The sequence below is a fragment of the Haemaphysalis longicornis genome, unplaced genomic scaffold (genome assembly GCF_048455015.1).
Source record: "Haemaphysalis longicornis isolate Haplotype H1 unplaced genomic scaffold, Haemaphysalis longicornis Haplotype H1 scaffold_7, whole genome shotgun sequence".
Classification (NCBI taxonomy): domain Eukaryota; kingdom Metazoa; phylum Arthropoda; class Arachnida; order Ixodida; family Ixodidae; genus Haemaphysalis; species Haemaphysalis longicornis.
In genome coordinates, this window is record NW_027526422.1 from 182001368 (window position 1) to 182017870 (window position 16503).

At 50.4% G+C, this 16503-nt stretch overlaps 1 protein-coding gene across 12 annotated transcripts in view; it reads right to left on the minus strand.

Moving 5' to 3' along the window:
• The window catches only part of LOC144147312 (cholesterol transporter ABCA5-like), a 130131-nt gene that overhangs the window by 8387 nt on the left and 105241 nt on the right, over positions 1 to 16503 (minus strand). For 7 of the 12 annotated variants that reach the window (XM_077679422.1, XM_077679418.1, XM_077679423.1 and 4 more), the window contains 13 exons: positions 16241 to 16348; positions 16070 to 16132; positions 11069 to 11182; positions 8773 to 8965; positions 8210 to 8364; positions 7788 to 8093; positions 6402 to 6686; positions 4697 to 4834; positions 4253 to 4351; positions 3952 to 4155; positions 2127 to 2333; positions 1566 to 1738; positions 388 to 463 (listed from right to left, as the gene is read on the minus strand). In XM_077679422.1, coding sequence (XP_077535548.1) covers positions 388 to 463; positions 1566 to 1738; positions 2127 to 2333; positions 3952 to 4155; positions 4253 to 4351; positions 4697 to 4834; positions 6402 to 6686; positions 7788 to 8093; positions 8210 to 8364; positions 8773 to 8965; positions 11069 to 11182; positions 16070 to 16132; positions 16241 to 16348 — 2121 coding nt within the window. The remainder of the gene's footprint in view (positions 1 to 387; positions 464 to 1565; positions 1739 to 2126; positions 2334 to 3951; positions 4156 to 4252; positions 4352 to 4696; positions 4835 to 6401; positions 6687 to 7787; positions 8094 to 8209; positions 8365 to 8772; positions 8966 to 11068; positions 11183 to 16069; positions 16133 to 16240; positions 16349 to 16503) is intronic. The other 5 variants (XM_077679420.1, XM_077679419.1, XM_077679421.1 and 2 more) reach the window with 5 other exon arrangements.

The following is a 16503-nucleotide window of genomic DNA, read 5'->3' on the forward strand; positions in this document are numbered from 1 at the left end:
CCTCTCCTCTCCGATAGCGAACACTCTCTCGCGAGGGGCATTGGATTGGATTCGATTGGATTGGATTGGCTTGGCTTGGCTTGGCTTGGCTTGGATTGGATTAAAGTGGATTGTGTTGCGTCATAGCCGCGGCACTCTCTCTCCGCGGTCTCCTCTCCTTCGAGCGCGCTGCGCATATAACCGGTGTGCCGCTCTCCGGCGGCCTTTCGGTCGACGGTTGCTCTCCACTTGCGCTTCAACCCCCCTCAGCGTCGCATCACACCAGGGTTCCCGCGAGGGGAGGTGGGCGTAATTTTTAAAACAAACACCCGTGAATTCAACGAACACTTTACGGGTAATTTTTTTTTCTTTTTGCCTTCGTGATCCAACAAAGCACTGAGCACATACCTTTCGCTTTGTTCCTCCCGACAGCTGCTTAGCCCGTTTGTCGGCGTGCTCTCGAATGTTCAGCTTGTCCATCAACCTGCGGCGAGGAATTGCCACTGTACAACTATGCAATGAGGGTGGTGAAAATGCGACCGCACTATATCTACGCTGTACCCGGAAGCACTGAAACATTAAGCGCCGTGTGAGACAGGCCAAATGGTAAAGGTATCGAATCTGATACAAACTAGCTTCACTGATTTTCAATGCGGAGATAATAACTCCAATATTAATTAAAGGGACCCTGCAACACTTTGTTCAACTTTTTTTGAAATCTTAAGTGCTTGCACAACGTAGCCACCCAACACACCAAGATTAGGGGGTCGCAAAGTACTTCAGCCAAAAATCACTGCTCTGTGCTCATCAGATAACTTGGAAACTCGCTCAAAATATTTCTCTCTCTTTCCCGGTCTTGACGTTCTTTGACGGCCCGAATTACGTCATTAAGGATATGTAGCGGCTGTTGGCCGGTTTTCCTTCTGTTGCAGCAATGAACGCTTTTCGATAGCACATTTAGAAATAAAGCCACAAAAACAAAGCAGAAACGGAACGCGTATCTGGGGCGACGAGCAAATCTCGCAGTGCCGCTCCGTGCTGGCGATAACTGTAGCTTTCGCAGTGCTTCCAGACACGAAGGAAAGAGCGAAAACGTTCATCAAAAGTGTTGCAGGGTCCCTTTAATCACATAATATGCATAAATAGGAAATTATCTTCTATTGCGGAGGCGTTCCTACGCCTGTTCTCTTATCATTTTTTTCCTTGGTGGAATTATCTCTGAATTTTGGTGCAGATGCCACGTTTTCCTTTTTTTTTTTTGCGTGTCTCTGTTTATGCTTGCGGGGTTGTTTTATTCGGTGTATTATAAGGTAGACATCTTGATTTCGTTGGTTAATTTTTATTTTCTCTTAAATTTCTAATGTTCTGTTTATTGCTAAATTTATTTTGACAAATTATCTCAATTTACACTACTAGAAGGATTGAATTTGTGAAATTTGTCAATTATGCGTTTTTGTGGACATGCGGAGCGTTATACAGGGTTGCCGCTGTCGGGGTACTCGGCAAAAAATTGAAACAGATTCGCGTCAAGTCGTGCGCAGCCACCACTTGCGGGTTGTTAGGACGGTTTCTCGTTTTCCCCTCACCAGTTGGTGACAGGCTCGATCTCGTTGGAGCGTATTCCCCTGAGCGAGGCAAAGAGCTTGAGGTGCTCGCGGATGGTCAGGTTGTTCCACAGAGCGTCGTGCTGGGGACAGTAGCCGAGCATCTTGAACGCCCGGCACAGGTTGGACGTGATCTCGTAGCCGCCCACGGCCACCTGCACGCGCGGGAAATTCAAACGTCCATGTTTGTACCGCCACTACTAGTGCTACTACTACCGCTGCCATTACTAACTACTGCGACCATTATACTACCACTGTTACTACTGCTACTACTGCCGCTACTACTATTACTACTACTTTTACCAGTAATACTACAACTACTACTACTGCTACTACAATACTACCACTGTTACTACCGTTATTACTACTACTAGTTCTAAGTGAGAGTAGGATGGACAATGATAGAAATGGACATCGTGATTATGACAGACGTTACGTCAGATATCTTGCTCGCACCACAGGCCTACAAAGTCAGATGTACACCGGAAGCGGAAGTAAGGTACGCCGGAAGCGGAAGCTGGCTGGCTGTCCAGGCTCGCTCACCCTTCCGCTGGACGGGCTCTCCTCGCCCACGATGACCTTCATGGTGGACGTCTTGCCGGCGCCGTTGGGTCCGAGCAGGCCGAAGATGTCGCCGGTGTCTATGGCGAGGGAGAGGTTGCGGATGGCGATCTTGACGTGGTTGCGCGGTCGGCACCTGGCCCCTTCCTCGTACACCTTGCGGAGCTCGTGAACGTACACCACGGGAGGCTGCGCAGAGAGAGAGACAGAGGGAACCCTGTAAGAAGCTCGAACACTGCGTCCTTACGGGCGTACCTCGTAAGCACAGCCGCTGCATTTGAAAGCTTCTGCTCGAACGCGAGGTGTATGATGTAGCGCTGATAATGCCTCGTGTGTTCTTTTTTTTACGTCACGAGACACGGCGCAAAGGGTTCAGTGTCTCGTCCCCCCCTTCCCGCTCTAATACACGCGATGACAAAGCAAATTGTCCTTAACACATGGTTATTCTCGGTGACGCAGAGTGCGATGCGTCTTTTAATAGGTTTCATCATCACCATGATCATCATCATCATATCTACGCCCACTGCAGGGCAAAGGCCTCTCCCATTTATTCCCGCAAACTTCTTGGTCTCATCTCCCCATCGAAATTTCTGCCGCCCCCTGCCACGCTTGCCTTTTCTTAGAGCTTTCTTACAGAAATCTAATTTTAGTTACATGATTCAATTGCAAAGCCGGGGCTACTTTAGAAGTCTGAGGAGAGTAGTTTGTGACCGAATTAAGCCGGCAGCGGAGGTTTCAGATATCTCCGTAGGTGGCACTGGGACCTCACAGTCGGTTCCCACACGACACGATGTATTGTCGATGACACTGCGTGTGGGCACAACCATCACCTGGCCCCAGTGCGCATGCGTGACACACGCGCCGGCACGACGCGCTTGTAATCAGCCGTTGTTGCAAGACGCACTGCCGTTGCTCTCTAGTACGAGCCGCTTCGCGTGCCAACGTTGGCTTCAAAAGGGATGCAGCGATACAATAGAGTCTCGAGATTAGCCAGACTTGAGCCCTTCCTTATTCTTAGACCACGGCGTACTCATGCTGACGCTGAGCTAGGGACAGAAGCTCCCCCGATCTTTACAACAGCTGCGGGATGGGACAACGTCCTCTAACCCTAAAGTAGTCTACTTTAATTTTTCCCCTATAACTGTGGAAGACTGGAATTCACTGACCTCTGACATTTTTCATTCTAATACTTTTCTCGGAAACTTAGAGCGCCACGTTCTTTCTTAACTTTTATGTCTCTGCTTTACTGTTGTCTGTTTTGTAGATTTTTGTTTGGTGTACCCACTGCTTCTGCGGCCCACGCATTGGCGTGGGGAATTGTGAAATATGGTTTTCTCTTGTCTTGTTAATGCCCTTCGAATTTTCATTCGCCTTAGTTTGTGCCATTCCTGTTGGTTTTTTATCCCTTCTGTTTCCGTTAGGTAGCAACCCAGGCCTTTAGTATGGCTAACCTCTTCACTATTCGTTAACGCTCCCTCTCCCTCCTCCTCCCTCTGTCTACAAGAATCGACAATTGGGCTAGTTCGTAGTAGGGGTTCTTGAACATCTTCAAGTTGGGCACACTCGACACGGACAGAGCAAAAAAGAAGTGTCATGGTCTGTGTACTTCTTTATTATTGTGTCCGTGCTCTCTCTCTCTCTCTCTCTCTCTCTCTCTCTCTCTCTCTCTCTCTCTCTCTCTCTCTCTCTCTCTCTCTCTCTCTCTCTCTCTCTCTCTCTCTCTCCTTCCCTGTTTCTCTCTCCCCCCTCCGAGCGCTAATTAAGAGACGGCATGTTGGCGGCAGCAGGAGGTCATCCTCACACCCACCTTGGGCATGAGGCTGATGTCCATCTGCGAGACGCGCAGCCGCTCGGCCTTGACGTCCGGGTCCTCCTTCTCGGGCAGGTCCCCGTTGGGCGTGATGTCGATGATGCGGCGCGTGATCCAGAAGGCGTCGGCCACCCGGCCGCCGGCCTTGCCGATGTCGGCCATCCGCAGCAGGAAGTAGTACACCACCATGTGGATCGCGCACTGCCCCGCACCCGCCCCCGGAACAAGGAAGGAAGAACAGTGGTCATTCGCTGCCTATAGGCGTAAGCATAATTAAGTGCTATGCACCACCACTCACGGCGATGTAGGTGATGAGGATGTTGTTTTCCCAGTCGAAGAACATCCACCGGTCCGCCTCGTACCCGTTCGAGAGCCTCGTCTCGATGGTCACTGACGTCTGCGAGGACACGGTATACCTGGTTCACTCCGCAGTGCGACTAACGGGTGTAAATAACGAAGGGGTCGGTACTCCTAGCAACACTCACAGGTCGGCTACTTCGGAGAATTATTTTAAGAATAAAAATTGGTGCAGCCTGACGTGTACTGTATCCCCCTGTAAAGCGTGCACCACCGCACGGTGACAAAGCGTGAGGAAAAGCACCTTTGTCACAGCCTCCATCCTGTGCGAGTATATTCGTTGCACAATAAACCTTGATCGATCGATTAGTCGACCTTTGGGTTGAATGATTAATTGATTGCTCGGTTGATCTACTGATTGACTGATTGATCGGCTGTCACCCACCTTGGTGATGTAGTAGAGCCCTCCGTTGGGTATGTAGAACGGAACGAGCAGGCAGAGCGTGTAGTGCAGGGCGGTGGCGCTGCGCGAAGAGCCCATCATGTCCAGAATGGTCACTGGCACGGCCGGAAACATGGAGCTCTGGGCACCAAGGAGAGAGAGGGAGGGGGGGGAGGGGAACGGAGGCGCTAAATTCAAACGCTTGGTTATGGAAGACGCATCCTTTTATTGAAGGGCGAAACACATGATCGGAAGAGGGCGTGTTTGCGCACCCGTCTCCCACTCGGAGAACATGGTTTGGATGCCGCAGTACTGCCCGGATCGGCCGCTCCTGCGCGCGTCCAACCTTCCAGATATTTTGCCGCTCCGCGTCGGAAACCGGATTGCTCGGACGCACGTGTGTCTGCCGCGTAACCTTTTTGACAACCCTAAAAACTTATGCCAGTACCGTGCGTTGAAGAAAGTTACGAATGACTGGCACTTTTCGCCATATTTCCGAAGCACCTCTTTGAACGAATGGCAATCTGCCCCGAACGTGGGATACAGCAATGCAACGGATGAAAAAAATTTCGGGCCATCTCCACTAACGTGAAACCTGGGGAGGGCCGTAGCACGCACTGTACAAGTGTATTCTTTGCGCAGTGGAGCTTTTTTTTTCAACAGAAATTAGACCGTTGGGGGGTAGAGCTACATAGCTTTGCTGTAAAAGTCTGCTTTGAAGCACGAAGCGTTCTAGCGCGAGGCGTAAACGAGTGTCCCGTTTTTTTTTGTACGCGTTGCGACGTGTTCCAGCGCGTGGCGTAAAGAGTGTCCCGGTGTGCCTTTTAGGACGCGTTACGTTCCAGCGCGAAGCGTAAACGAGTGTCCCGGTGTTTTATCACCGTGACTACATGAGACGATGGTTACGACGACGACGACGTGAGACACCGACAGCCCGAGCCCCTAAGGGGCTTTGCCCCTATAAGAACCTGGTGCGCAGCCTCTGAAATGGGCGTCCGCTAAAGAAAAAAGGGACACCAACCCCTTGATAGTAGTACTCCCTTTAGACGTATTGTATTGACGTACAGTTAAAATCCTACCTAACGAAGTCACCGGGAACCGCGATTTATTTCGTTAAATCGGGAACTTCGTAAAATCGGGACTGTCATATTACCAGCAGTTAATTCCATAAATATTCCATAAATTTGATGTCTAGAGGGAGGAGCATCCCAGCAGTTACCATGACATCGTAATTGCCACAGCGCTCGCCTGCCGATAATTTATCAATGCACTGAAATTCCCCTGTGAAATGAATAAGCCAGCCAGGGCTTGCCCTGAAGTCGTGAACCCCAGCGGACGCGCGAAACACAGCTCTCTTGTTGTACTTCCCCGCTTAGCGGAACGTTCTTGGATCGCATAGCCTTCAACCACGTGAACAGGGCTTCCTTCAAGTTCTCGTGCGGGGTGGTCTTGAAGTTATTTTTCTTCGACGCAATTCAAGGCCAAGTGGCTCGGATGATCGCGTACTTTCCCTTCATGATTGCGGAAAGCGTGCTAGCCGGGATGCCGGGGTCTGAGGCCACGGGAGGGCTGAGTTTATCTTGTAGAGCTCCCTAAAAACTGAACTACAGGCCTCGTTACACGCCAACTACGCGCCTGTTGGCTACGCGTGACGCATGTTTACAAAGGACGTTACAGGGCCCCCTTAAGAGGCGAGCAGTGCACTCACCAGTAGGGCCAGGAAGGGCAGGACACCCTTGGAGGTCTCGTGCTTGTTGAAGAGGTGCGTGAGCACGTAGCAGACGATGAGCGAGGCCGGCACGTAGAGCAGGAAGAGCGACACGATGGCGAGCAGCGCCACGGGCTCCGTGATGAAGGGCACCTCGAGCGCTACAAGCGCCAGCAGCGTCAGCAGCACCGTGCTCAGGTACAGCACCGCGTGGCTCAGCAGCACCGTCAGCCAGTAGCCCGTGAACAGGAGGCCCGAGACGCGCAGCTGGTTCTTCACCTTGTTCTGCGCGTTGACCACACGCGCAGCGCACAGAATGACGTTTACTTGCCATTTTCGGACTACTGCCCAGAACTGCTCCAGAGCAGCTCTCTTTGCCCATGGGACTTCTATTGCAAAAGCAGTCCTGGACTGCTAAGGAACTGCCCAGTACTGCTCCGGAGCAGCTGCGTATCCTCTTTGCCCATGGAACTTCTATTGCAATAGCAGTCTGGAGCAGTACTGGGCAGTTCTTTGGCAGTCCAGGACTGCTTTTGCAATAGAAGTGTCATGGGCAAATAGAGCTGCTCTGGAGAAGTTCTGGGCTGCCTAGGAACTGCCCAGTACTGCTCCAGAGCAGCTGCGTATCATTTTTGCTTATAGAACTTCTATTGCAAAAGCAGTCCTGGACTGCCAAAGAACTGCCCAGCACTTCTCTGGGCTAGCAAGTGAGCGTGGTTTTTATTATTTGCCAGTCCGGAGCAGTTCGCGGGCAGTTCAGGACTGCTTAGTTTTTTGGGCAAGGAGGATACGCAGCTCCTCTGAAGCAGTTCCTGGGCAGGAGTCCAAAAATGGCAAATCGAAGATGCCTAGAAAGAGAAGCGATGCAGACAAAAACGAACGTGCACGGCAAGCGAACAAAGAAAGAAAACTTGCGCGAGTTTTTATTGCCATCTGCGAGTTGTGTGAATGCGTCCTTTCACGTCTCTGAGTAGCTTAGAGCTACGCTGGTTGGGGAACATGGATAAGTCAGACTGGTTGAGACGAGTCGCACCGTGAAACGTTCGAAGCCAGCACATTGCAAGTTGGAGGCTGTCTCGGGCAATGTATTGCACTAATCGTGGACGACCGTGTGCGTGACGTTTATCATAATAGGAGCAAGACGCAGTTTAATGAATTGCTACAGATTTGTTTTACGTGCAGCGGAATCTTCGGACAAAGGGACATTTGTAAATTTCGCGTTTATGACAAAACAGTGTGAGTCGGACTAGCGACTGTGTGCTCAGCGACGCAGTCACGGAGCCACCGCGGCGGGTATAACCTGTAACCACTGGCACTGTAATGGTTCACAGACGGTTTAATAAATCGATGGCAGCTCGCAACGGTCCGCGGAAGGAGGGCGCGCACCTGTCGGTCCTCGACCACCTCGACGGCAATGAGCGAGGGCATGTAGGCGAGCACGACGCTCATCATCATGGTCCAGGTGTAGAGCTGGGCGTCGAAGACCTTCTCGGCGCCCCGCTGCGGCCACGGGAAGGCGGATACGCGCAGCCTCCGCTCGTCCAGCACGGCCGCGTTGCGCTCGAGCGCCGCGTACAGTGCGTTGAACGTCGCCGACTGCAGGATTGGCAGCGTGTGCACGTGCGAGTCGTTGAACAGCATCGTCAGCGGGCTCGTGTACTGCGCCAGAAGGGAGGGGTGGCCTGCAGGTTTCTGAAACAGGGGGCGCCCGGCATGGCATGCTCGCTTCGCTGCTTCGCCATCGGGCGGCACGGCGGAACCCGCGCAACACCCAAGGCTCAGCAGGAACCGTATTTGTGTTGGTATACCTTTGGGATTACCTTGTACTCTCCGCCGAGGTTCTCGGGAACCTGGGCGTAGTAAGTGTCGGCCACGACGTTGTCCAGCGTGACGACGCCGTTGTTCCACAGGACGGTCATGTTCTGCTTGGCCATTGACTCCTCATAAAGCTTCACCAGCGCCTCTGCTCGCCCCGCGATGACGAAAGAGAGAGACGAGATGCCGTTTTGAAAATCAGGTGGTGGAATGTCGTCAAATGCTAGCTCAAGGTCAAAAGGGTCGAGAACATGGCCGGTTGGCACAGAATCGTAATGATACGACAGCGCGAACTGAGAATGAAAATAGAGGGAGTCAATTAACTCCACGCTCATGCTGTTGCCTCCCTCTGTTTGTTCCGTCAGTTCAAACGGTTGCACTATTATGGCCCAACAAAATCTACTTAGCAACAAATACAAGAAGACAGTGAAAGGATTTGATCGATGATGACCTTTCTCGATGATAAAACTAAAAGGTTTGGCTATCAGAACGGCAGACGGCAAGCATAGTAGTCTGCATTGCTACACCGGGCACAGTGGCAGAGCAGACAGGTCACCTTGCAGAGCGCCCGTGCGGTATGCCTGAACGACGTTCGACTCCGGGTAGAAGTCGGGCGTGAAAACGCCCAGCTTGTTGACGGGCACCTCGCTCTTGGACAGGAAGCAGTAGCTGAGCAGCACCATGATCACCGGCAGCACCACCAGCGGGACCACGTGCATGGGCGCTCGCAGGAACAGCAGCAGGCGAACCTGCACCACGACGCATGCGCGGTGGCCCTCAACGACGGGGGTAACGCTGCACTCGCGAAGCGAGGCCTGTTCAAGCGCGGGGAAGTTCCGCAAGGACGCCCTCTTGCCCCATGCTTTTTAACGATTTTCCGTGTGCGCTAGGAGTCCGCAGCTGCCGTAGTCTTCAGCCGTGCCAATCAAGCGACCGCGGAAAGACGTCATCGCCACCAACCGGGAACGATGACGGCGGCAGCGGTAAGCGAGCTCCGGTGTAAATCTGTAATCGGGCGCAGCGGAACTGACTTTTGTTGACGTTTACAGACAGTGACGACTCCCTACGTAGGGTATTTAGTGCATGGAGCTAAGTGTGGAAAGGAGGAGGCACGCCGGTAGGCTCGACGGGAATTATAGCATGGAGACGAATAAATAAAGGATACGTGTTTACAGCCCGTTTCGCGCATGCGCAGTCGGGTTCCTCCTCCGGTCGGCACTCGCGCCGACGAGTCATCATTTTCTCTTGCACAATGGCGCATAGGAACGTTTCTGTTAATCCCGTTGTCTCTACTGGCCCTCAGCGCGTATCGAGCATGGATGCTGAATGCAGCAGCTCCATTTCGAAGTACCTCTACGGCACCGGAGTAACGCGTTTGAGTCTCACGTTTTAACACCCAAACGTGGGTTTCCTCTGCAACTTTAGTCTCTTTGGCGGAAAACGCTGCCAGAGCCCAGGGGTTTTGGCCGGCGCCTAGGAACTCCAGTTGGGAACTAAATAAAGTTTTATTCTCTCTCTTTGACCACGACGTGGGCTCTGCTGCGAAGTTTTACTCTCACGTGAGGCCTGCACCGGGGAACAGCAGCGGTGAACAGATAGCATCCCTGTTCACAACCGTTGTCTTTTGTTTCCCAGGCGGCCAGGGTTTTTATGGGACACAGACCTTAGGCCAGTAGTACTAAGCAATGTTTTAGGGGCGCACTACTTGCACGACAGCACTTCGTTCGATGAAACCTAGATACTACCTTACCAGCATGATTTTTTGTTAGATCCCAGCTCTCGGAGTGCTCTAATTCAGATGCGTAAACATTAATTGCCGTGTCTCTCTTGCTATGTGGTCCTTTTGTACGTATGCGGCTAAACGTGCTACAGTGGGCGTAACGTTTCCTAACTATAGGCACTAACAAGTTCAGTGTTTCTGTGATTGGCCGTAAGCACAGTGCACCTCACTCGCAACTGACATCTCACACAAGTCTATACGGCTATGCTTGCGCCGGACTAGTGATAAAACAGCGGACGTTGATTAACTGTTATTATCCTCTTCCTACAGCTCTCTTTTTCTATTTTGTCCTCTCCGCAACTCCACCGCATCCGCAAGTTGCACCGCAAATAGAGCTACTCTGAGATTTCCAAAGAGCGCAAACAGTTGTTTTCATGCATTGGTGCAGTTATCTTTTAACACGAATTCCAGAATACATAAAGATTTCGCTGACGTCATATCCGTCACGGAAGTGAAGCCAGTACAACGAAGCAAGCGGCCTGTAAAAGATGCACCCCTGCACACAGGGTCTTCTTGCGGAGAAGCAACCTCTAGAACAAAAGAGTACGTTATACTTAGGGCTGTTCGTTTTCGGGTTTTGCATTTTAACAGGAAAGTGTTTTATGCACCATCTACACTAAGATTTCACTGACGTCATATCCGTCACGGAAATGAAGCCAGTACACCTTTGCAGAAGTGACCCGGCAGCAGGACGTCGCTCGCCAAGCACACCTACAAGGCAGCCGCCTACCATCAAATCATGCTCAGCTGCAGATGTCGCTGGACATTTCACTTTCGTGTTTTACCGATTTTTATGACAGGTAAATCAACCACAGTTTTTTCATAAATGCAGATATTTCTTTTATACCTGAAGCGTGTCAAAAGTTACCGGGTTACCGCGCTGGTTCTGTCGGCTGAAAACGCGTATTCAAGAAACCCGGAATTATCTGCCGCACCGCTTCTTTCCACTCCACTTCGCACAGCCAATCTCGCTTTCATCAGGCCAAATCATGTCACAACCGCAGGGTGGTGAGAAAGTATCCGACCGTAAGGTAGCACATGCGTGCACCTCTCGGGCGCGCCGGCGGCTTGCCTTGAAGAAAGCGAAGAAGGCCTGCAAGGAGCTGGGCTGCACCGTGGTGACCGGCATGGTCTCCTTGTTCGTCTTCAGCAGCTCGATCTCCTCGACCTCCTTCTGGAAACTCGTCTGCGAGCGAGCGCAGTTCACAAAAACGACACCGTCAGTGCTCGACGAGCGGCCATAGCTCTCGACGCGCCGAACGTCGGAGTCCGCGGATACTGCATATGCGTCAGTGTAAAACATTTTTTAATCACAGAAATACGATATATTTTCGACCGTCCTCCACTGGAAGACGTGTCTTTGCGTACGTTAATTAATTGGGGCATTGTTCTCATTGACCTCCTCCTGGATACGAATCAAGGTCTGCTTTTAAGGAGCACAATGAAGTGATTACTGTTGCATAATTAAATACGAGAATAAAGTCTTGGATAGGCCACGTTTCTGTCTCTTTTTGCTCATTTTTTAACGATACTCTGACTGTGCTGCCTGCCGATGTGCTGACGCCGGCAATATATGGCGATGCGTCGTCAGATGGTCCCCTGGGTTACAACATTTAACGGTTTGCATATCAACCACGAAATGGGCGAAAATCAGAACTTTGAGGTCAGAGCTAGTATAGTGACACGGAAAACAAGCGCTAAATAAAAACACGGGTCGAGGAGTAGACGGGACAAGCGCTGACCCGTCACGGTGCACGGTGCAAGTGACACGGTGCAAACTTGTGTGCAGTCGTTACGGTATAGATGGCGCAGCGACAGCGAACACCACTTGGTGTTTTTTAGCAGCGGAGCTTTCTAAGCTTTCTCCTGTCCGCGTGGATTGTTAACAGAAAATTCTGCTCGGCGAAGTGGAGAGGGGGAAATGCTAGGCGAAGAAGCGTGAATGAAAGTGGCGAGGAGGCAAGGAGCCCACGAGCAGCAGTGGGGAGCGCGCCCCTCTAGAAAAAAAAAAAAAAAAAACGCTTCCCGCGGTCAGAATCAAACCTCGGTCCCACGCGTTATGATACCGGCGTCTATCCGATTGCGCTATTACTGTATTCGGGGCGCACATAAGTTCCTTTGGGTTCGTAGCGCTGGCGTTGACTTTGGACTGTGGCTTCTAACTTTGGCAGCTTGGATTTTGGACTCTAGGAGGGTGGATCGTGGATTTTGTTTTAACTTATTGTAGACGAAGAAATCTTCGCTTTTTAAAGATCGTGCTTCTTAAAGAGGGGCAGATTTAAGAAAAGCCAAGTTAAAGATAGTGAAGGTCAGCTCCGCTGTTTTCTTCGCATCTCAATCGGGGAGGTGGCCGAATTTATCTTTCTTAGCGCATTGCAAATGGGCTCAGGCTGCACTTTTCCTCATAAACACAAATAATTTGTCACAAAAGTTAAAGTGAACAGTGTAGCCACAACTGACGAATTTGCTTCACTCTCCGTTACAGAGGCACAATGCGTCACTAACGCGAAAAGCGGATTGAGGTCGAATTGTGTTTGCGCGTTAACCAATACGCGTGGAATCTGTTGTATGCGCGTAGGGGAATTTATTTCAGCCAGGCCACCAAGATGTCACAGAAATCTGCGACACTAACGAAGAAGTTTGGGTCCAGGCGAAATATTAAGAAAATAAAAAAAAGCCCCGATTGATGAGATTCTTCAGAGCTAGTCTCTTAATAGCAGTAATACTGGCCAGAGGTGCTCCACAAAATGATTTTACTGATTTTGGCGATTCCTCTTCCCTCACCCCTTTGTGCGTAAGCCGGGAGAACGTGAGCCTTTCAAAGCTTCAAGCACACTGCAATCGCCTAGCTGACACGAACTTAGGTTGGTTGCGACTTCGAAGGCATATGCTAAGAAACTGGAATACCGTTACATACGCAGGCAGACGACAAGAACTCTTCCCAAATACGTTCCTCACACCACACAATCTTGATTCTTGAGAAAGGGGGATCATGGACCGCACCTCGAGGCTATAATGGCGCCCCACTCTTTGCTCTACCCATTGGCCCCTGCCTGAGCGAGCCGGGCTTTCTATCACCGTCATCTCTTTACGTACGCTCAGACCAACTATTGTTCCCTGCCCAGCGCACACTCGTACGCTACGATGAAGACACCGAACGCCAGTGCTTCACTTTGCAAGTCGACGATGGCAAAACTGATTGTAGTCTGCTACATAGGAACGCGTCCTCATGTGCTATACTGGCTTTGTTTTTTGTATCGCCAGAAATTATGGATAAATTCGTTTTTTTAATAAATCAGGTTCTGGGAGTATTTTATGCAAGAGTGTGTCTCCAAGTTATTCCTAAACGCAGAACTTGGTACGCATACAAATGCCACGTTTTCCCTCATCGGTTCCCGACTGCACGATCTGCAGCGCCGTGAATTGTAATACACTGAACGAAACATTTCACTGTCGATCTATGTGGAACACTTAACAGCCGCTTCGGCAGCACTGAACGAAATGAGTTCGGCCGAGTATTTGCGAATTTCACACTTGAAAATAAGTTATTTTCAGGGGATAAGGGGAAAAAAAGGCGTTCTATGAGGACGCCTATTTTGGTTGCGCTGATGAAATAATTGTTTCTGAAAGATTTTGAAAAGTCGCGCACAACACTTTTTTTGCCCGATTTATGTGAGAGTATTGAATCAATCAGCACTTAGATGAAGTTTGAGCATTGAATGCAATATTATACATACATTCGCATGCATTCAAACAGATGTTACCGCTCTCTCCTTTTCGACGGGACTTATTACTGTAAACATTGTACAAACGAGTCTATCGCAATGTTTTCCAGCCTATGAAGCTTACGGGAGAATAAAAAGGTTACGTTAATACATGCCTGCCCTTAGACTCGTTTTTTAGTTGAGACCTCCGACGCTGCGAGACACTATACCATTCGGTATGCCAATCAGAATAGAACGTAAATATACTTCACGAATACTGTCTTTTGTTTTATTTCGGACTTGCGAACTTTTACGCATTCGGAAAAAAACCCGCATAAATAGGCAGTTCTTCGGCCGCCCTTGTTACTCAGTAGTTGCTCTAAACCGTGATTTGGGTGACCCGTTGGATCGAGAAATGGTGAATAGGCGCTGGCAGAAACAAGTCAGGTGTGCGAGAAAATAAGCGTGTAAGCGGAAGAAGGCTCGCCAAGATTAATTTGCATGCTCAACAAAAGACGCACACGCACTTAACCCTTCCGGCCCTGGCGTCGTCATTTGACGAAACAACACACAATATCCTCTAGCGCCTTATGAACAAAACGAAAACTGCTATTTTTCTGGGTGAAGGTTGTTTAAGGGTGCCTCTCGCGATAGACATCACCATTGTTGAGCTTTCGCGGGGCTGGACGATATGAAACAGAAGAAGCTTCAGTAGACACAGGGTATGACGACCGGGTGGGTAAGGAAACGGAAATTCCGGTTTGTCAAAACGTCTATAAATCTGTAAATACTTCTATTACCAGCTTCATATTTTTTCTGTAAGACCAGGGTGTCATGTTTTACGAAAAATATTTTTTTACAAAAATAAACATTTTAATTGCCTATGACCTAATCGATTGGCGGACCTGCAAATGAATAAATGCTTGCACCATTAGCGTAATTTTTCATTTCTGTACTTCTGAGGTCCAAAGCTGTACGAAAACGTGCAGAAAAACAATTTTCGCTAGAAATAAAATATCCAGGGCTGAAAAGGTTAAGTACGCGTACGCGCACATCACACTCTCAGACGCACATTCACATAGAGAGATCAAACTTTATTCTCCAGCTCAAGTCCGAGCCGTGGCTCACACAGGAGCTCGCGAAAGGTGGCAATAGAGCGGTGAAGCAGTATGTCGCAGACAAAGCCACGAGTGTGCAACAGTCAACGAGCCGACACGAATGCTCGCAATGGCGGCGTGCGCAAGGAAACGGAAGGGTGCTGAACGGTGTCAGCAAAGCAGACAGTGCACAGGATGTGCGTGAGGGCAGAGCTTTTATTTGCGTCACAAGCGCACAGTGAGAGGGAACAAAAAAAGAAAAGATGGGCAGCACTGCAAAGCCAAGGAAGGAAAGGAAACACGTGTTGCACAGCAAATGCGTTCCATGCGTGTCCACGGAAGTGCAATTCAAACGCCTCGTAAGCCCCAGTGCCATTATGTGCGGGGAAAGCGCTTCTCCAAGACAACAGCGAAAATATACAACTTTTATCGCATCGATCCGCCTGGAAGCAACTTGCCCAAGAAGTGACCGACGGAAGAGTTTTTCTTCGCCCTATCATTTTAAAATTGACAAGCTGAGCCCTTCTCTTCACTATCCCCCCCAACCCCCATCCCACTACCGAACGTCACGTACGCCTTACTGTCCACGCCTTAGAGCCCGAGTGCAGCCTCGGCGCGTTGGGCCCCCTGCACCCCCCCACCCCTCTCCCTTCCCCAAAGAGATTTTTTTTTCGCGATTGCGAAGAAATCTGGAAACAAGTGTCTTTACTTATATGAGAAACCTTTCAAATCTCCTTAGGGATACTGTATACGTTTGCATATTTTGTCTAGCCATTAAGAAGGGCGAGCGAAAAGCCGAACTCTGTTTCTTATCACTTTATGCCTGAACGAGATGCTTATAACCTGCGTGCCGGATATAAATTCAGCTCAGTTTCTTCAAATACGTTGAAAGCAGAACTTTTCGAATGTTTTCACCGCAGTAATACTTGTCTCTGGCACGCAAAAGTGGGAGGTCGTAGCCTCAGAACTCTCGTACCTAGCCGTGCAGGGCTAGCCGTACCTTAGTCGTACCTAGCCGTGACTCTCCTGGCTCTTCCACGCATGTGGATGGAAACGGCCGCCAAACGGCTTTTAGTGGTGCCCCCGAAGGTCGTGCGCGGAGCTTCATATAGGCGTCCGCTCCTTCCAAGTTTACACAGGGGTGCGTATTCTCCTATACACGCCATATTTTGGCTTGTCCACGTGCATTGGTTATTCAGCTATCCCATCTAGTCAGTGCCGCATTTTTTTTTTCAAATAACTCCAACTCCGCTGAGTGTACTGCAAGCGTACCGGACTCTGGCTGATCGGCGTAGGGTTATCACCGCTTCCGCCAGCATCGTTCAGGCGTTGCGCCTGGAAAGAAAGGCAGTCAATAAGGTTGTTGTCAGGATACGAAGGAACGCGCAGATACCTTTTCCCACGATTATTTCTACTTCACGGATAAATCTGATGTGTACTCACCGTGGACGAACCCGCGCCTCCATCGGCTTGGCCGCCGGCAGTCTGCTGCGACTGAGGACCTGTGCTTGGCGGCGTCTTGTCACGCACGGCAGCGCTGGTGACATCCGCCTGTTCGACGAGCAAGTTGCACTTTTTAACGCGTAGCGCTAGGGGTCACGTGTCGCAGAATAGCCGGCGTCGCCGGCGACGTTGACTGTGAGCGAAAAATCGCGTAGCGCCACGTTGCAGCGTCCACTGAAACCCCCCGGGATCGCAAGACGCTG